General features: G+C 43.4%; 1 protein-coding gene across 1 annotated transcript; it reads left to right on the forward strand.

The window, feature by feature from the left end:
* The first annotated feature begins 35 nt into the window (after positions 1-35).
* On the forward strand, positions 36-20,775 carry RETREG3 (reticulophagy regulator family member 3). Its single transcript, XM_004282831.4, has 9 exons — positions 36-346; positions 12,126-12,232; positions 14,167-14,197; positions 15,128-15,254; positions 15,895-15,979; positions 16,784-16,921; positions 17,967-18,049; positions 18,696-18,828; positions 19,232-20,775. The coding sequence occupies exons 1-9, from the start codon at positions 108-110 to the stop codon at positions 19,687-19,689; spliced, it is 1,401 nt and encodes a 466-aa protein (XP_004282879.1). The 5' UTR covers positions 36-107; the 3' UTR covers positions 19,690-20,775.
* Positions 20,776-21,296: the final 521 nt, after the last annotated feature.

Consider the following 21,296-nt stretch of genomic DNA (forward strand, 5'->3'; position numbering starts at 1 on the left):
GCGCACTGTGGAGGGAAGCGGCCTTCCCGCCGAATCTTGCACCTGCGCAGTTGGTGTTATTGTGACTGTCGAGCCGTGGCCCCGGATGTTGTGGCTGCCGGGGGGAGATGGCGGAGGCTGAGGGGGTGGCCGTGGCCCCAGGCCCAGCTTCGGGGCAGACTTTCAGGGGCCGCCGCAGTATGTCAGGCTCCTGGGAGCGTGACCAGCAGGTTGAGGCGGCGCAGCGGGCCCTGGTGGAGGTGCTGGGGCCTTACGAGCCTCTGCTGAGCCGGGTGCAGGCAGCCCTGGTGTGGGAGCGGCCAGCCAGGAGCGCCCTGTGGTGCCTGGGGCTGAACGCGGCTTTCTGGTGAGAGAACTGGATCCTCGGAAACCCTCCGAGGCGCGAATTCGTCAGGTTTCTCTAAGGCTCTATCTCTCGCCCCCCTTATTTTCTTCGCTGCATTGGCTCCTTCCTGTACCTGCCTAATTTTGCCTCACCTTCCACTGCTTCCCGCCTGCGGCTTTAGCACCGCAGTTCTCCCCAGGGCCTTCCAGTTGTTTCCCGTGCTTTATCTGCTCCCGCACCCTCGCCCCGCACATCTGGCAGGAGCTTCTAGTAACATCTTGAGCCGCTCGCAGTGAGCGAGGGCGCCTCATTTTAGCCAGGGGAAGCTGTGTCCCGTTAAGGCCATCACCTCCCTTCTCTTGTCTGCTCAACAGTGGTTTGAAGACTGTCTCCAGGGATTTTAGTAATTATTATTGGGGTAGATGCGTGAGGCGTGAGCTCTTGAAAAGGTATACATAGGTGTGATAAGAAAACAAACTTGAGCGATCTGAATTAGCATGTTAGATAGATATCCTTTCGCCCACTCGGGAAGTTTGCGAAGTCTGAGCGTCGGTGAGAGCCTCCATAGTTGCAACTTGAAAGAAAATTGTAAGCTTTTAAAGAACAGTTATGAAATAGTGATTGTGAGATTTCACCCGTTTCAAAGTCACGTATGACGGCAAGTCTTCCCTGTTCCAGGGAATTAGAGAGGCATCCTTAGCCACGGTTTATAGACAGGGAAATTGAGGGTGTCTAATAGTGTGTGTATTTTCCTGAGCTGGAAAAGTGGGGCTACAAGTATGCTTTAAGAATCTGTCTGTGTCATGCTCTGTGAAAATGGAACTGCTGCTTCTCTGAGTTGTCATCACCTAAAGTGGACTTAGGTCTTCATGAGATCTGCCAAGCAGAGTTTGGATTTATTAATAACTAGGGAAGTATTATTGATCAGATTCCAAGGGAACTGAAGTGTAGGGTGGCTTCTACAGCTGAGTGAAATAAAGCTGTTCTGGATAAGTCTGAAACAGAACAAAGTGTGTGTTTCCAAAACAAAATTGTTTTTGCTAAAAATACATTTCTCTTGAAATTCTTGGTTTTAAAACCAAAACATTTATTATCCTTTGTCTGAAAGAAGACTTTCAGTGAGCTGGAGCAAAATGAATAATTCCAAGTTCATTGACAGGAAGACACACTGGTGCTTATTACATTAATCCTCTCACAGTTTGAAGGAGACTCAGGTTAGAGGTGTCACAGCAGTTGTTGCTTCTAAAGTCTTGAGCAAAATTGATGATAAACTTCTCCTACAGCATTCTTCATTTATTTTTAAATTATTTTGTGTCCCTCATGACTTTTTTAAAGAGGGTTCTTTTTTTTCTTAATTTATTTATTTATTTTTGGCTGCTATGGGTCTTCGTTGCTGGGTGTGGGTGTTCTCTAGTTGTGGCGAGCGGGGGCTAGTCTTCATTGTGTTGTGCGGGCTTCTCATTGCAGTGGCTTCTCTTGTTGTGGAGCACGGGCTCTAGGCACGCGGGCTTCAGTAGTTGTGGCATGTGGGCTCAGTAGTTGTGGCTCGCGGGCTCTAGAGCGCAGGCTCAGTAGTTGTGGCTCACGGGCTTAGTTGCTTCACGGCATGTGGGATCTTCCCGGACCAGGGCTCGAACCCGTGTCCCCTGCATTGGCAGGCGGATTCTTAACCACTGCGCCACTAGGGAAGCCCCATTTATTTATTTATTTTGTTATTGTTTTAAATAAATTTATTTATTTATTTATGGCTGCGTTGGGTCTTTGTTGCTACATGCAGGCCTTCTCTAGTTGCGGCGAGCGGGGGCTACTCTTCATTGTGGTGTGCGGGCTTCTCATTGCGGTGGCTTCTCTTGTTGCAGGGCATGGGCTCTAGGCGCACAGGCTTCAGTAGTTGTGGCTCGTGAGCTCTAGAGTGCAGGCTCAGTAGTTGTGGCGCACGGGCTTAGTTGCTCCGTGGCATGTGGTATCTTCCCGGACCAGGGCTCGAACCCGTGTCCCCTGCCCCTCTTCATTTATTTATTTATATATTTATTCTTTTGCGGTTCGCGGGCCTGTCACTGTTGTGGCCTCTCCCGTTACGGAGCACAGGCTCCGGACGCGCAGGCTGCGGACGCGCAGGCTCAGCGGCCATGGCTCACGGGCCCAGCTGCTCCGTGGCATGTGGGATCCTCCCGGACCGGAGCACGAACCCGTGTCCCCTGCATCGGCAGGCTGACTCTCAACCACTGCGCCACCAGGGAAGCCCCTTCATTTATTTTTGATAGTGTTTCTTCCTTGATCCCCAGGTATCTACTTCTCTCCTTGGCTGTCTGTCAAAAACCTTAACTGTAGCACCTCATTCTGGAGCAGTTTCCAAAATGACTTTTTCTTCTTTTCCTGTCACCTCCCTGTCCCAGCCTCTAACCACAGACCATTTAGTCAGAACTTCATTTCCTACATTGGGTTTGTACTCTTAGGAAAAAAGTTGATCATAAACCAGTTTGTGTCAGAGTGTGACTGATATATAAAAACTTTATCAGGATTTAAATGAATCCTGAGAAACCAAGGGTTTATTAATGCAAATAGATCAGTAGCATGTATGTTGTTATTTTTTTTTTTATGTTGTTATTTTTGAGGAGAGGGCTTTCCACATCCCCCTTGCCTGAGAGAGATTTTCAAAGTAGAATGTGGGGTTGAGGTCTGCACATAAGGAGCCGTTCTGACTGAGACACATCTTTAAATGTTAGTTATCTTTAATTTACTGGCTCCCAGTAGTATATACTTAAGTTTACTAATATGCTGTGTTTAGAATCTCACTCAGATCCCCTTTACCTACTCTGAGTCTCTTAAAGCATCAGCGTGATTGGTCTTTATCTCTGGCATTTCCTGGTAGCTTGCCTGTTGTGTATCCAGAATGCAGTTACTCCTGTTACGTTCCCATCAGGCTCTAAGTAGCTGAGGGAGAGATGTAGCAAAATGAGGGTGTGACTCTTGAGAATGAAAGAGCAATTGGGTATGCCATTCTTGGAGAGGACTCATACCTGTGAAGGGTACAAAATGACTGACCCCAGAGGCTAGGGTAGTTTTAGCATTGGAATTCACAGGATTGTTTGTTTTAGGAACTGAGCTTCCTTGGAAGGTAGTGTGAGGTTCAAAATAAAAGTTAGACTTCACATTCCAGTAGCACCAAATTGAATGTGGGTGTTGACGTTTTGCTTAGGAATGTTGAAGAGTAACTGCTTTGTTCTCACTTTATTTAAAAAAGCAATTTAAGAAACACAGGTGGATCCAGTAGCTCAGGTCAGAGAAAAATCAAATCTGAAACATTTTACTTTTCTTTCATTATTTGTTTTGAATAATGATATGTCATTAACTGAGGTGTTTTATACATTTTGAGGTATTAGAAGACTGGATAGGAATACAAACAAATCATCAGAATTCAGGTAGGTAGCTCTTAACTTTCAGTGTTCTGTCTTCTCATTTGAGGTTTTTCCATACCTGTGAATGTGCCCTCTTACATATTAATAAAAAACAACATAAAAGATAGGGATAGATGTAGATTCCTTGCTCCTATAGTATTTCAAGGCTTTCACTCTTATTTTCAGGTTCCAGAAAAATTATAGTGATCATATTAGAGATCTTCCAGCCTATATTGCTTCTGGTCACTTATATGTTATTTTCTCTAGTGTAATAACAGAAATATCAGGCCTTTCTTATCAATAGCCTATATTTTCGTTAGCCTCAGCACCACCTGTAAATGAATGATTTGGGGGAAGAATATGAGTCAGCAAGAGTCTGTCGTGACAGGATCAGAAAAGAAGAGTTTCAGTAACTTTTTAGTTTGATTCATAAGATAAGGGGAGGACAAAGGAGCCCTGGAAACGTGTGTGAACTCTAAGCCCTCGCACCGCCTCCTACGAAGTACATATGGTTCAAGGAGGGCTAGATGACTGCTGAGCTCCTTTTCAGTTTTTAGCAGTCTGTGATTCTAGATGGTCTTCAAATTAGGAATATTGATTTAGAGCAATCCACAAGCTGTTTTTTTGTTAAGATCTCTGTTGGGATCTGCTTTTACAGTCACTAGTCTGAGTTAACCAATCCCCCCCATCCCCCCCAAAAAAAAATGACCGGAGAAATGATTAAAGGTATACCACAATGCTGATCTAAAAGGTTAGAATTTGAGGGACTTCCCTGGTGGTCCAGTGGTTAAGACTCAGTGCTCCCAATGCAGGGGGCCGGGATTTGATCCCTGGTCAGCGAACTACATCCCGCATGCCGCAGCTAAGAGCCCGCATGCTGCAACTAAAAGATCCCGCATGCAGCAACTAAAGACCCTGTGTGCCGCAACTAAGACCGGACGCAGCCAAATAAATAAATAAATATTTTTTAAAAGTTAGAATTTGAGTAAAAAGTAATAGTGAGAGATAGGAGATGGAAGGGGGGGCCTATTTAAGTAGAAACATTTGTTCTGTGGGAAAAAAAAATCTACACGTCAAATTTCAGATGAAATCTATTGAGCAAATGTTTCTGATGATAGTTTTGGAGGGTTCTTGTTGCTTTTGATAGCAAGGAAGACTCCCAGAGATGCCTTGGCTTACTTTTTTTTTTTTTTGCCTCTCTTTTGCCATCAGTTTTTATCTCTTCTTATTATAAGGTTGGGTGCTTTCTTTTTTTTTTTTTTGAATTTTATTTTATTTTTTTATAGGTTGGGTGTTTTCTCTCCATTAACATAAGGTAGGTCATTTGCAGCTAGCTGGTTTCATTTCTGGTTTTGTGCAAGCAACAACTATCTCTACATGATATTGGTTGGGTTAATTTGTTTTCATTCTGATTTACCAGTGATTGGCTCATTAAGCAGACAGCCACAAGTGCTGTACAATAGTGGGCTTTCTGTCCCTATAGGATGGAATGCTTTGTTCGAAGTGCCACTGAGAGAAGCTTACTCCATAATAACAAAGGAACCCAGAAATAGTATCTTCTTTGATTGAAAATAGACTTGGGATCTTTCTTGTGTTTATGATTATAACAAACTTTAATTTATCTGTACTAATGATGAGGATCCATGGTATATTTGACCTCAGAAAAATTGTTTATTTTTGAAATTTCTCATGATTTTTCTGGACACCAGATTGTTTTTCCAAGGAGTATTCTATTTAGACTGATAATTAATTGGATTTTAGCCCATAATAAAGGGGATGTCTTTATAAAAAGACAAAAAAACCCAAATAATAATAAATCAATAGATATATAAATTTTTATGTATTAGTAATAAAAAATTCTAATATAAGTGGCAGTGAGTTACTAATTTCTGCCTATTAGGTTTTTAAAAATGATAGTATTTAATTCCGGGCACAATATGGAAAAACTGGTTTATGGTTGATAGGAACATAAATTCAACAGACTTTCTGGAAAGTAATTTAGCAACATGTATTAAGATACTTAAAAAGTTATTACCTTTTCAGGGGCTGGGAGAAATGGGGAGTGATTGCTAATGGGCATGGGTTTCTTTTTGGGGTGATCAAAATGTTCTAAATTAGATAATGGTGATAGTCACACAACTCTGAATATACTAAAAAACATTGAATTAGTTTGAAAGGATACATTTTATGGTATGCAAACTGTATCTCAATAATACTGTTACAAAAAAAAAAGTTAATGCTTTTTGACCTGGTACTTCTATTTAAAGTGGCTAATCATAAATAAGGTCAAAGATTTATGCTCAGTGATATTAGTTCAGCTTTATTACATCAAAAATTGGAAACATCTCAGTTCAATTAGGGAAAGGTTTAGAAAACTAATTGTAGGGACTTCCCTGGTGGCACAGTGGTTAAGAATCCTCCTGCCAATGTAGGAGACAGGGGTTTGATCCCTGGTCTGGGAAGATCCAACATGCCGCGGAGCAACTAAGCCTGTGCGCCACAACTACTGAGCCTGCGCTCTAGAGCCCACGAGCCACAACTACTGAGCCCGCGTGCCACAACTACTGAAGCCTGTGCGCCTAGAGCCCGTGCTCCACAAAAGAAGCCACTGCAATGAGAAGCCCACGTACCGCAACAAAGAGTAGCCCCTGCTCACCGCAACTAGAGAAAGCCCGCGTGCATCAAGGAAGACCCAGTGCAGCCAAAAAAAAAAAAAAAAACAACCACCTAATTGTATCTGTGTATGATGTAATCATTTTCAAGTTGTGGTGCTTTTCTGGTGATGAAGGAAAACATGCCTATGTATTTTTAAATGAAGGAGGAGGTTTTTAAACCAGATATTCTATATACTTCCATGGAGTTTTTATATTTGAATATTTTTTTAAATGAAGAACCTCTGTTGCCATTTTAGGGTATGTGTGTAGATAATAGGTTATTTTTTAAACTTTTTACTATGGAAAATTAAAAACATATATATAAGCAGTCAGAATAATAGTATGTATTACAATTGTACCCAGCTTTAAAATTTTTCAGTTCATGGCCAATTTTGTGTCTTCCATACCCCAGTTCTTTTCCGCTTCCTTTCTTGTTTTGAGGGAAATCCTAGACGTCATGTCATTTAATCTCTTAAGTATTTCAGTATGTGACCCTGAAAAATAAAGATTTTTTTAAAAATCACTACCATTATCACATGTAAAAAATTAATGGCTCCAGTCAGTGTTCAAATTTTCTCATAAATGTCACTTCGTTTTTTCAACAGTTCTTTGGGGTTAGCATCCAAATGCAGTCCACATATTGTGACCGATTGTTCTGTTTTTAGCATCTCTTTTACTCTGTTGCTTCCCTTTCAGTCTTTTTTCCTCTGCAATTTATCTGTTGAAGAAACCAGTTTGTCCTGTAAAGTGTCCTACAGATTGAATTTAGCTGATTGCATCCCTGTGGCGTAACATGTTCCCCTGTGCTCCTCTGTGTATTTCCTGTAAATTGGTAGCTAAATCTAGAGTCTTGATCAGATTTAGTTTCAAAAAAAAAAATTTTTTTTTTTATTGGCAAGACTGTTTCATATGGGTGATAGTGTACTAATTATTTTTATTTTCTTCCTTAATTAGTACTTTTTCTAAAATTTTCTAAATTTTCTAAAATTTCTCCTGTAAACATGCTTGCCTTTAGAAATATGAAAAAATAAATATCATTAAGGAAAAGTCTCTTGTGAGCCTACAATGGGTAGAAGGAGTAATGGGCTATGGGCAGTAACCAAATTAAATAATTCACATGTGAATATCCAGAGTTGACTGCATTTGTAGTTATCTTTGCTAAATTGGAAAGTTCTCCTGCTGATTATAGTTGCTGAAAAATGTTTTGCATGTTGTCTTATCAAACTTGTACACATATCTGCATGTGAATTTTTTGGCCTGCGTGAATAGACGTTGCAGGACTAAACTAATCCAGAGGAATCCTCCCTTATTTGTCTTCATTCCTTACCTATACCAATCTCACAAGTACTTTATCTTCAATTTTGTCTTGTCCTTGTGCATAGTTGCAGAGGTTTTTTTACAGGTAGGCTTCCAAGTTACCTCCATAAAATAAAAGTGTAATGTGACTTTAGTATATCCCAAACACATGCATCTGAGATTGATATTTCCTTTTTGTTTAAGAATTTAGTATTGAGGGCTGAAGGAAAGGAGCACACACTTATCCATATTCTTTTATATTTGATAGACCCCCTAAGGGAATTAATAATATTTGATATTAATTGTCTGGTTACCTTGGAGAGGTAACTCTAGTGGTTTGAGGTGGTCTTTCCATTAATTAAGATTTTATCTATATGGAAGAAGCTATTTTTCCAAGAATTGTTATTTTGCACCACACAGAAAAACTCTTCTTCCTCTTAAGTTTCTGCATTGGCTTGTTCAAGGAAAGGTTATCTTATATCTGGCTCTAAAATTGAATTATGGACCAGGATAAATCTGGTTCAAGAAGATGCGCACAGTTTCAGCCTTCATGATCCAGAAAATATACCCTTTGTAAAACTCTTTGCTGATTCAACTTTATCTGCAGGATAAAATCCAGTACCCTTTGTCATGAAAGGCCCTTCATGATCTGACTTCTGCCTCTCTCCCCATACTCATCCCCTCCCTCTGTTCTTTAAGTTCCAGTTCTATCATACTACTTGTAGTTCCCTAAATACGTCATTCCAGCTGGCTCTTCTCCCTATCTGAATGTCCTCTCTTTCCCCGCATCCTTTTGCCCTGTTGTCTTACCATTAATCTTTCAAATCTCAGCTTAGATGTCCTCTTTGTTATCGTTAACTTGTCATGCTATATTACAAACACGTACTGACATAAATACAGTTGAGAGTATGGTCCATGTTTTACTCTTTTCTGTAATTGGCCTACGTACCACAAGGCCTCAGCATATAATAGGCAATTAATAAATGTTTGAACTGAGTTGAAGCATAGGTGGGGGCTCTAACAGGTTACTAAAATAGTCCAGCTTTTGGAGAAACAGTATTTTTATTGCCATCATCTTTGGAAAACTGACCTTTCTTAGGAGAGCTTAGTATCCTTTCCCTACCCTAATTTATATTTGTGTTAGTAATCATGATTTGGGAAGCAGAGATTGCAGACAGCCTGGATTGCCTCCCCAGAGAGCCCTTTCAGGTACTCCAGAGAAAACAGTCGTGCCACATCCTGCTGCTGGGACATGGAAGCAGCAGCACTGGGGAGCAGGATGCCCTCGAGCCCTTCTCCTTGGCCTTGTTAAATTTCCTTGTTTGTTGGGATGATGAACTGGCTTTGGAGAGAAGATTAATGGCCTGGGGCAGCTCTAGAGGCTTAAATCTATTAAACTACTTTCATTCTGTAATCTCATATGTAATTACAGTATCCTTCAAGTGATGGAGTGGAAATATTGGAATAGGGTTGTCATTGATGACTGGATTTCTAAGTTCTTGGTTTCTTCCATCCCTCATTCTTTGTATAGTTTAAAAAATTATGTGACATAGATTCATGTTTATTGAAAACAGTGCAGAAACGTCTAGAGACCAAAATTAAAGTTCCTCTGACAATTCCTGCTTGCATATACGTATTCATAGATACAGATAAAGCTTTTTTTTTTTAATGTAAGGATTATGCTCTTAGTATGGTGTTCTGTGAATATGTCATTAGGTCATGTGTTGAGGAGAGAAGAGGTCATTTATAACCAACTCTTGGTCATCCTTACTCTTGTTTGATCAGTTGCTGTGATGATAGCTAACGACACTTCTACATTGTAAAACTGAATAGGACATATATTAGGCATATATTAGGTGCCTTGTATTTTCTTGTCTTTTTAGCAAGATCACCTATGGTATATTTTTTAAAATTTTGTTAGTTGTTTTCTTGCTGCTTTTCTAGCTCTCTGTTCCTTTCCTTTTTTTGAATAAATTTATTTATTTATTTATTTATTTATTTATTTATGACTGTGTTGGGTCTTCGTTGCTGTGCCTGGGCTTTCTTTAGTTGCGGTGAGTGGGGGCTACTCTTCTTTGTGGTGTGCAGGCTTCTCATTCTCGTGGCTTCTCTTGTTGCGGAGCATGGGCTCTAGGCGCGCAGGCTTCAGTAGTTGTGGCACGTGGGCTCAGTAGTGGTGGCGCACGCTTAGTTCCTCCGCAGCATGTGGGATCTTCCCAGGCCAGGGCTCGAACCCGTGTCCCCTGCATTGGCAGGCAGATTCTTAACCTCTGTGCCACCAGGGAAGCCCAACTATGATATTTCTATAAGTGATTAAGTATGTTGTTTCTAATACCTACAAATAATCTTGCATGATTTGTTATTTTTTAAAAAAATATTTATTTATTGGTTTGCATTGGGTATTAGCTGCGGCATGTGGGATCTTCATTGAGGCATGAGGGGTCTTTCATTGCAGTGTGTGGGCTTCTCTGTAGTCGTGGCGTGTGCGTTTTTCTCTCTCTAGTTGAGGCGCGCGAGCTTAGTAGTTGTGGCGCTCAGGCTTAGTCGCCTCCGCGGCAAGTGGGATCTTAGTTCCCCGACCAGGGATCAAACCTGTGTCACCTACATTGGAAGGTGGATTCTTTACCTCTGGACCACCAGGAAAGTCTCCTGATTTGTTATTGTTAACATCACATATAGATGAGAAAACTGAGGCTTAAAGAGGTCAAGCTAATTTATTCAAGGTCATCAACTCAGAGTGGCTGTTCAGAGAAACAAACTCAAGTCAGTCTAAGAGCCATGCCTGCTGAACCGCCTCTTGTGATGCATTTGGCTTCCTTCAAGATCTTAGAACACTGTTTCTCAAACGATCTGCAGTGAAGGACTAGTGTTGTCGTTTTCCCCAGTCTATTTCTGAGCAATACTTTTGTAAAATACAGTATAAATGAGTTACTAGATATGTTTAAAATGCATACAAAATACAAGCCCAAATATACCCTTAGATTCAAAATTACTTGGTCAAATTGCTAAATTCTTACTTTCAATTTTTATACTTATTTCCTCACAGTCTGGTAACGTCACTGGACTACAGACACTGTACAGGGCATTGCCTAAAGGCTTTAGAGTTGGATCATAGAAAGACTCATAAGAACTAGCTTTTTTTGAAAAAAAATTTTTATTGTGAAAGATTTTAAATATATAGAGGTAGAGAGAATAGCATAAATAATCTCAAGTACTCATCATCCAGCTTCAGCAATTATCAACTCATAGTCAATCTTGTTTCCTCTTCTTTCACAACCTTTCCCTTGCCAAACTATTGTTTTGACACAAATCCCAGATATCATTTCATTCATAAATATTTTAGTATGTATTTCTCAAAGATAAGGACTCTTTAAAAGCATAACTTCCATAACATCATAGCCCCAAAATTACAATAATTCCTTAATATTTTCAGATGTACTGTCAGTGTTCAGATTTCCCAGATTTTTTGTAAACATCTCTTTATGGTTGATGCCTTCTAATAAGAACTAGCTCTTCCTTTATTCTCTTAATGTGATACATTACAACTGTTGAGTTTTTGTATGTTGAACCACCCTTGCATTCCTGGAGTAAATCCCAGGAATTGGTCATGGTGTGTAGTCCTTTTAATATGCTGCTGAATGCGTTTTGAATATTTTATTGAGGATTTTTGCATCTATATTCATAGGTATCAATATACTTTAGTTTTCTTGTAGTGTTTTTGTCTGGCTTTGGTACCACAGTAATGTTGCCCTCATTAAATGAATCAAGAAGTGCTCTCTCTTTTTCAATTTTTTGGGAAGAGTTTGAGAAGGGTTGGTGTTAATTCTGGAGAACTGGCTTTTAGATGTAGCTTCAGTGCTCACTTTCTGTGTGACCTTGACCAACTCGTTTTACTTTTTTGAGCCTTAGTTCCTTCCTCTGTAAAAGGATATCTAATTGAATTAGGTGCTCTTTAGTGCATGTCTGTCAGTTTGTTGCCCTGAACCAGGGTCTAATTTGGTAGAACTATGTTTGCTTTCATCAAAACAACTTGGTCAGTACAAGAATGAATTTCAGGAATTCCCTGGCAGTCCAGTGGTTAGGATTCTGCATTTTTCCCTGATGAGGGCCCAGGTTCAATCCCTGGTCAGGGAACTAAGATCCCACAAGCCGTGCTGTGTGGCAAAAACAAAAACAAAGAATGAATTTCTCCTTGATATTAATAGAATCACAGGCTTGAAAGTTGAAATGGGCTTTAAGAGGTTATTTGGTTTAGTCCTCTGCCTTTACAGAAGCAAATTATTATCTCTGCACCATAGGTAAAATAGCTGAAGTCCAGAAAGTTTAAGCGATTTTTCCCAAGGTGTATAACTAACACTTAAGTCTGTTTACCACAGGACCAGTGGTGCACATATGGTCTTTTCTGAAATTAGCTTAATTGGATAATGATCTTCTATTCTTCCTTCTCTTTAGGTTCTTTGCCCTGACATCCCTTCGTCTTGTGTTTTTACTTGCATTCAGCTCAATGATCATTGTGTGTATAGATCAATGGAAGAGCAAAATCTGGCCTGAAATAAAAGGTAAGTCTGGTAGCATTTAGAATAATCTGAACCTGAAATGGCTTTTCTGTCATTTTTACCTTTAGTTTTAGGGGGTTTGGGGACAGTATGTGGAGCTGGGAATATCTTTTGAAGTCTGAATTATTTGCTTTAGGAGACGTTTGAAGGGCTAGTGCCCCATCTGTAGTTCCTTAGAGCTGAGTTCTGTCCTTCTCATTGTTTATTAAGCTTAGGAAATCTGTATCCGCCACCTGAGATATTCTTGCCCTCATAATTGGCCTGAGGAATAAATAGTCCTCAAGTTGTTAAAAAATAATTCTCCTAGGGCTTCGCTGGTGGCGCAGTGGTTGAGAGTCCGCCTGCCGATGCAGGGGACACGGGTTCGTGCCCCGGTCTGGGGGGATCCCACATGCCGCGGAGCGGCTGGGCCCGTGAGCCATGGCCGCTGAGCCTGCGCATCCGGAGCCTGTGCTCCGCAACGGGAGAGGCCACAACAGTGAGAGGCCCGTGTACCGCAAAAAAAAAAAAAAAAAAAATTCTCCTCACTGGGTACTACATCATTACCAAGACAGTATCAATTTGCCTCTGGAATTTCTTTTAAATTGTTTATTTGCAAAGCACTAAGTTAGGCATTATGACTTAGATAAAGTCCTCTAAGATATGGTTCCTTTTATCCAAGATGATACATACGTAAACATAAGAAAAGTTACAGAACAGCACCAGAGATGTCACAGTGCAGTATGTGATCAGTATGTTTGTCATGTATTTTGGCCCTAGCTCAAGCCTTGAATGAAACAAAAGATTTGGACAGGTAGAGAGATAAGTGGGTTTCTATGGGGGTCAGAGGCTTGATTAGTCTGAGGAACCAGAAGCTGCAAAGCATCTCCTGAGGGCAGGGAACTGATCATTTTCACAGGAGTGGAGAGGTCATTAAAGGGAGTGCTAGGAAATAAAGTGTGTTGGGATTAGATTTTATAAGGGCCTTTAAGTTAGGCTTAGAACCTTTATCCTATAGATAGTGGGTGGTCCCTGATAATTTTTTTTTTTTTCCTGATAATTCTTTTATTAGAGCTATATGCTGAGAAGATATTAAAGATTAATTTGATAGCATTTTACCCAACCGCATGGTAAGAGAAAAGGGCGAAGAAGGGAGACTCTGGCTGTATCTGTGCGAGAAGTAGTCAGAGAGGTATCAGTGGAAACAAACGACGGAAGACACGTCAAACCGATAAGTAGAGGTTAGGAGAGTAAGGGATAACAGCAGCTTTGGGATTTCAAAGCTAGGAGAGTAGCAGTGGCATTACAGTTAGATGTAGGCAACGTCAGGCAGGGCAGTTGGTTTGGGTGGGGAGTGAGAGAGAGGAAAATTGATGTAGGTCGGACATGGTAATTTTGAAGTGTTGGCAGAATATTCAAACCAGAGTATACAGCTTTTAAATACATTCCCATCCTATTTTGGAGAGACTTCAAGGAATCAGGTAGTTCACCCACCTGTCTTATGGCTAGTGAATGTCAAAAGACTTTACATCATTGATTGTAGTTAATGGGTCTCTTTTTAAAGAGAATAGGCAGATTTCTAGAGTTGAAGTAGTCATAATGCCTTCGTAACCTGGCACACATTGATGCGTACGCGCAACCCAGACACACTTGAGGGGTGGGATGGACCTTTTTTTATGTGCGCCTTGGCTCTCAACTGTAGTAATTAAAAGGGGCCCTAATGCTCCATTTGGATCCCCACCCCATCCCACCAGAGAAAAGAGCAGGCATCAGCCATCATTCCCTTGTCTGCAGCTCCCTAACTCTGGCAGTATAACGTGGTGTCTCCTTTTTATTGTCTATTACTGTTTCCTTTTCCCCAAACCCATTAAAACTTGAGCTATCAGACCATCAGCCTAACATTTTCATGTTTAAGTTTTCCTTACCAACTAATGCTGGTGTTTGTTTTAATATTGTAGTGCCAAGACCCGACGCATTAGACAATGAGAGGTATGGAACGCTAATTAAATCCCTTTTTGTTGCTCTGATTGATTCTCTTGTTGTAATAGTCTGGTTATAGGTTGTTAACTCCATGTTCTAGATACAAAGTATAAGCTGAGAACCTAGTCTGTTGCAAATAATCATTTTAACAAATCCTCAAGTTCAGGAAGGAATATGTTAAGATGCCTAGTGTCCTCTGATATTTACAAAAGATGTTTCTGAGAAAGAAGCATTACAGTGCCCCATAACCTGACATAACCAAGGAATTGGCTGCATTATTCAGCTCTAGTATGAAAACTTAGAGGCAACTTACTTCATTTGTCTCCTGGCTTTTATACCAGGTCATTTAGTGTTTTCTGTAACCTCTGGCTGTTTCAAGTTCCTGGTCAGAAAACACAGTGGTTCCTGGCATCAGCAAGCCAAAGATTCCCCTTGTGGCTTACAGCTCCTGCTTTCATTTCTCAATTCATTCATCTCATATATTTGACCCAAAGAATTTTCTTTGCCATGGTTTATTTTGGTTTTGCTTTGTTTTCTCTCTCAGGGGCACATCCTTTGCCTCTCGCCTCTGCAGCAGTGGTATCAGACTGTGCTTTACTTTTTTCCCTGCATTGCAATCACAGTGAATTGCAATGGTCTGAGCCCAGGAAAGATGTTTTTAAGCACAAAGGGCCTTGGAGCTGGTGGCAGGTTTACACACGTGGATTGGGCTGCTTGCTCATAGGGTGGAGTTGTCAGAACAAGTCTGCCCTCCTAGTCCTTAAATTCCAGTTTCAACCTGGTGAGCCAAGAAGAAAGTCATGCTTCACCTCCAGAGCAACTAGGACTAGCCACTTCCCAGACCCTATTTAAACCGGAAGGATTGGCTGCCTTCACAGTGAGATGCGGGGGGAACCTTCAACACCCTCCTTTCACAGCTCCCCCTTCTCTCTCCCATAGCTGGGGCTTTGTGCACCCTCGGTTGCTCAGCGTGCCCGAGCTCTGCTACCACGTAGCTGAAGTCTGGGTTAGTGGGACCATTTTCATAAGGAACCTTTTGCTTTTCAAAAAGCAAAACCCAGGCAAGGTAAGACTCTTCCCTTTTTCACTCTCATTTCTGGCTCTCAGTTCAGTTCATGCTAAACTGAAACAGCCCTTTTACTACCTACCCTCCTTCAAGAAAGGAAAGACTATGGTGTTTGTGTAGACAAGGGAAGTTGTAGGAAGGGGCTTCTGACTAAGACTAAGGCAAGAGCGTGACGATTCCTTCTTTGGGTGCTTGCTACCTAGATTAGGCCATCTTCCTGCCCCAAGACGGGAAAGAAAGCTTGCTTGTGTGCATTCTGTGTCGTTAAACATGTGGTAGGTGGTTGAGTTTTTTATTTTATTTTACTTCGACTTAAAAAGCCCACCACCAGCACTTGTTTTCAGAGAGAACTTTTGGCTGAGTCCTATTCAAACCAGTTTGCCAGCATGAAAGGTGCGGCCCTGTGGGGTTAGCCATGTGAGAAGAGTTTGAATAGAAGTGGACATCCTCCCTTTCCTCCCAAACAGAATCACCACTGGATGCAACAGTAGCTAGGTACATGTCATTCTGACATGTCCATGCTTTACTCAGAGGTCATAAAGAATCATTTCTATCACATCTCCATCTTAGCCGCCCCCCATGCCCAACCCAGTCCCCTGCCGTATAGCAGAAGCTTAATACTGTTTCCTGACGCCCCCAGTTCTGCTTGCTGAGCTGTGGGATACTGACCTTTTTGGCTGTCTTGGGCCGCTACATCCCTGGGCTCCTGCTCTCCTACTTAATTCGTAAGTATGGTATATACCTCCCCCACAAGCTTACCCTCCTCCTAGCTTTTCCAGCCATAGCTAACTCTGGGTTTAGGGAGAGGACTTTTATATTTTGGTTCTCCAGGAAATGACCTTTTTATATTTTCATGTCCTGTTTAGTGTCATGAAAATATCTTTCTTCTTACCTGTATCAGGCTCCCCACATATAAAGTCCTTTTCTTACCAAGTCAGCTTTAGAAACTGATGAGGGTCCACTAACATATATTGTGTTACCAGCTATAAAGGACTGTCTGTCCCTATTTCAGGAGGGAATTTTTAGAGTCAGTGTATTGTATAACAGTAGAACATAACACTTAGGGGATCCTCTACTAGGTTCTGTTTACCCTGGAGCACTTTTTTTCCCCCTGGAGCACAGTTCTGTAAATTTAGTTGCTTCATATTGGCATGAACTCTGTCTGCTTGAGACTGGAAGAACTGAGCAGTGATGGCCCTGGCCATTATATATCCGAAGCTCACATGATTTGTTGTGTATTTGCTGAGGCATTGTTACCATTTGGCCTTATTTATGGCTCAGCAACACCCATATGCAAGTGACAGCACTGCCTGGTCCTGCCCTCGATGTGTCAGCATGTACTCCGCTATGCACAGCCCTGTAGGTGACTGCAGAAGTCTCTGCCCTCCGGAACCTTCACATCTGTGAAGATGACCAGCAGAATTAGAATTTATTGTGTCCAAGCCCTAAGGACACGATAGCAGAGGGACAGTCAGGACTGTTTCATGCAGCCCTTTCTCCATTTTGCCACTCTTTCCCACTCCTCTCAGTTGTCACTGTCATGATGTGGCCCCTTGCTGTGTACCACCGACTGTGGGATCGAGTGTATGTACGACTGAAGCCAGCTCTGCAGCGGCTGGACTTCAGTGTCCGTGGCTACATGATGTCCAAGCAGAGAGAGAGACAATGTAAGTGTCAAGGGGAAGCTTCCTTCCACTTGGACAATTTGGGGAGGAGAAGGAGAAGCCCGTAGGCCTGACATAATAGGTCCTTGAACATGGAGAAGTGGGATGTGGTTGGTGTGTAGGGGGTTGGTGGTAAAAGTGACCTCCTATTCCAGGGAAATCTGTGCAGGCTTACTGGTTTTTCCCGTTTGGAATTCTAGATGCTCCCATTTTAAACAAATAACGAGAAAAGTTCTCCCAAGTCAACTAAAAGACAGACAGTGAAGATATTCCCAGTGTTAGCTTCTTTTTATGAAGCACGTCCCATGTGCTGGCTGCTCTGCATACGTTGTCTTATTTAACGTTTATAACAACCTTGAGAAGAGGGTGGTATTATCTTTTTCTGGTTGAGTTTCTGGTTGAGGAAACTGAAGCTCACGGTTAGTAAATGGCAGAGCAGGTCTTTCAAACTCCTAAGCTCGGCCTCCATTCAGTACTGAAAGCTGCCTTCCAAAAGTAATTTAAAACTGGCTTCAGAAGCCAGAAGTGTACTAGCCCAGGATCTTCCAACACACGAGTGACAGTCGTGCGAACTTTTCCCTCTCTTCTGTGGTATGGTCAGGTTGGGTTTTCATTAAACCCTGGCCTTCTAAGAGCCCTGCACATGGGCACCAAGGCCCAGCTCCCCCTAACGCAGCCAGTTGAATAGTACCAGTCCTCAAAAGGCTGATTCAGCCCAGGTGGGGCATCTCCCTTTGCCCTCTCTGTGACAGTGTCCGCTTTACATATTGACATCTGGTCTGTCCCTAGCTGATCCTGAGAGTTGTTGACAAGCCTGGTAGTTGATCATCTGACCAGAACAAAAAGGGAGGGATGTTGGAAGAGAGATCTTTCTCCTGTGTTATCAGCTTACCTTGCCACTTAGGCTCAGCAGCTCCTCCCTCAGGCGTTGTTATGTAGGCTTAGGGGGTTCATTCTCGTGTTCTGATTTTATGCCTTTGAAATCCAAAGGGGACAGGGGTTTCCCCTCAAGGGAAGGCATCAAGGCGTTATTGCTCTTTCCACACAGTGCGCCGCAGAGGTCTACACACAGAACGCGCTGGGGACAACCACAGTGACAGTGAAGAGGAACTTGCTGCCTTCTGTCCTCAGGTATCTTGGGTGTGGGAGCTGCGTCGCTGGCCAGTTTTTTTTTAGCTCCTTTTTAACCATCTGGCACTCATGTTTAGACAGTAACCAGGTTTTCAAGCTCCCTGTGGGCTCTCCAGGGACCCAGCTTCTTGCCCTTTTCCAAGGACCTCACTGCCCCAAGAGCAGTGAGAAGAGAAGCTAGTTTTATATTGGGACTTTGTATGTAGAATCTCAGTTTGAGCCTGGTGACCAGCACACCCTCTTCCATGCCTCCTTTTAACCCCTGCCATCATGGCAGAACTTCTGCAACTGGCGTGATCATTTTTTAAACAGCCCAGCTTGCCTTAGGTCAGGCAATGTGTGCATCCTCCTGGCCACTTGTGAAAAGTATTCTCTGGATCAATTATTTGCTTAAGAGTAAGTGGCTGGTTGACACCCAAGACTGCTTTCCTTCCTGTGCTCAAGACTGATGAAAAAGGGTGTTTTCCCTGGGGGAGCAGCCTAAAAGCGTCAAGATTTTGACTCAAGTCCCCATGCATGCCTGGTTACACTGTTGGCCTTAAGGTAGCCTTTAGGGCCAGCTCACTGGTGAAGCTGTAACTAGGGAACTGCGCTCGTCTCTAATGGCACCATCTCTTCAGGCGTGTTGGTCTTTTCTTTTCCTAAGCTGGATGATTCTACTGTTGCCAGGGAATTGGCCATCACAGACTCTGAGCACTCGGATGCTGAGGTCTCCTGTACAGACAACGGCACATTCAATCTTTCACGGGGCCAGACACCTCTAACAGAAGGCTCTGAAGGTAGAGGAACCTTGGACCCAAGTTGATACTGGCCCTGACTGTTGCCTCTCAGCTTCCCGGGCAGCGGGGATACTGCCCCCGCTTTTCCTGTTTTCTGAGCTGTGGAGCAGGTGGCAGAGCAGCTTTAGGGGTATGGCTCCAGCCAGGTGGCACTGCTGCTCTCCTAGAAATCCTCAGTCCCTTAGTAGCCTCAGATTCTCGGCTTATGGGGGACATAGCAGAGGAAGAAAGGGGAGTTCTCTGGCCAGTAGAGGTCACAGCAGTCTCTAAGTGGAGGGGGAAAGCTGACCGGTGCCAGAAATCCAGGGTGGAAACATCTGGTCACTTGGAGACGACTTGGTGGGGCTAGGGAATAGGAAGGCCAGGCAGTTGCCATGTCTCAGACGCTCCTCTGTTCTCCCAGACCTAGATGGTCACAGTGATCCAGAGGAATCCTTTGCCAGAGACCTTCCAGACTTTCCTTCCATTAACGTGGATCCTGCTGGCCTGGATGATGAGGACGATACCAGCATCGGGATGCCCAGCTCGATGTACCGTTCCCCACCAGGGGCCGAGGAGCCTCAGGGCCCCCCTGCCAGCCGGGACGAGGCTGCACTGCCGGAGCTTTTGCTTGGCGCCCTGCCTGCAGGATCCAACCTCACCAGCAACCTTGCTAGCCTGGTCTCCCAGGGCATGATCCAGCTGGCCCTGTCAGGGGCCTCCCAGCCAGGCCCTGCTGGCCTACCTCCCCGGAGAGCCACAAGAGGTGTCCTCCGGGCCCCCAGTTCAGACCTGGACACTGATGCTGAGGGGGATGACTTTGAACTTCTGGACCAGTCGGAGCTGAATCAGCTGGACCCTGCCAGTTCCAGGAGCCACTGAGGCAGAGACTCCCCTTGGGGGTCATTGTGGTTTAGGTTTTTTTTTGCTCCCCATTCCACTTAAGGTGAAGGGGCAAGGGAAGAACCCAGGTCCCAGCCCCCGAGTTATATATGTATGCTCAGTAGCCTGGCAGATGCGCAGAGGCCTGATGAGAGAGGACACTCACTCCTCTGCCACCAGCTGGACACTGACTTCTGAGCTCAAGTCACTGAAGTGAGAATGTGCTCCCCTGAGGGACACTTCTCTCCATCAGGATGGTGGTATTTCTGGGGAACAAAGTAGTCAGGGGTATTGGTTCCCTTTTGAGGGGATGCTGCTGTGTGCTTCTAAGTATGGGTGCTCAGAAGCCCTCAGTGATAGATCCCTTCCTTCCTTCCTCCCTTTATCATCTCCCGAGAGCTCCAAGTCAGGCAGCTGGGAGAGTTACACTGTCATCTTCCTCTTTTGCTAAGCCATGCTTTGATTTGCCTTTTTCTAAGCAAGCTTGTCCTTTGGTTCTGCAGAGCAGGCCTGTTCCCTCTGCCCCAGCCCATCCTCATTTCTCGAGGCATAACCTCCAGTGCTCCAAAATATTGCTTGTGAAATTTAAGAATGTGAACATGAGGTGGGGGTGGGCCTCTTCTACATTACTTTGGGCCATGGGGTCAGCTGGCTGGGAGGGTGAGTGCCTCTATATCTCATGGTCTCACTGAATGTTTTGGAGCTGCCTGGTTATTTTTGGTGCTGCTAACCCCTGGCTCCATTTGCCCATCAGCCTGAGCAGTGAGCAAAGCAATACCATGCCATACCCATTTCCATGTTCCTGTTCCTTCCCCTGCTCCTCCTCTGGAGAAGCAATAATCCCACATGGGCAATGTCAGAGTAGCACTTTACAGATGGCTCAGTGGCATTCATCCCAGGAGCCACCAGCTCTTCTTGCACCAGCTATTCTTACTCCTTGTTCAGCTCCTTTAATAATTTTGTTTTCAACTCCTTCCCAGTTTGGCAGGGCTTCTTTTAAGGATGAGCCCAGTTAGCAAGAATGTGTCTATAATCAGCAGAAGAGACCCCAGTAAAGGGTATCTGTTCTACTGCCCCTAATAAAATGTGAGACAAAAATTTTAAAAGGTCATTAGTTCTAAACCTGTGCCTCCCCAATCAGAGCTCAAGCTGAACTCTTCTGTCCTCTTTCCCTCTGCATTAACCCTTTGCTGATCCTCAGGGACCACTCCCCCAACACCCCTGTAGCTGGGTGAGGGATGTTGGACAGAGCCCATTTTCACGTGCTGCAGGTGGGAGTGTGCTAACATGTTTGCTCTTGGTTGATGGACAAGGTAGAGGCCAAGGAGTGAAAATAGTCAACGGTGAGAAGGGAGAAGAGCTAGGTGTCTGATTCATAGTCACTTCCCTTTGTGGAAGGTTAGGATAACGGCCTCTCCCCACTTTAGTGTTCTCAAACAGACTTTGGATACCTTCTCTCTTCCCAGAGCCCAGATGTCTTACAAGTGAGCTCTGATGTGGAAAAAACAGGTGTGGGAAAGGAGTGGGACTTTGCGTGTTTGCATGAGTGTGTTTAGCTTCGGGCCTTGGAAATTGGCAAGAGGGAGGGAAGGAAGGAGAGCAAAATC

Source organism: Orcinus orca, chromosome 19, assembly GCF_937001465.1.
Source record: "Orcinus orca chromosome 19, mOrcOrc1.1, whole genome shotgun sequence".
NCBI lineage: Eukaryota > Metazoa > Chordata > Mammalia > Artiodactyla > Delphinidae > Orcinus > Orcinus orca.

Bases quoted from the DNA above. Each gene is read 5' to 3' on its own strand.
- RETREG3 (XM_004282831.4), top strand. From the start codon at position 108: ATGGCGGAGGCTGAGGGGGTGGCCGTGGCCCCAGGCCCAGCTTCGGGG. The intron at 15,255-15,894 runs GTAAGACTCTTC...TGACGCCCCCAG, and splicing joins AAAAGCAAAACCCAGGCAAG to TTCTGCTTGCTGAGCTGTGG. The intron at 18,829-19,231 runs GTAGAGGAACCT...CTGTTCTCCCAG, and splicing joins TCTAACAGAAGGCTCTGAAG to ACCTAGATGGTCACAGTGAT.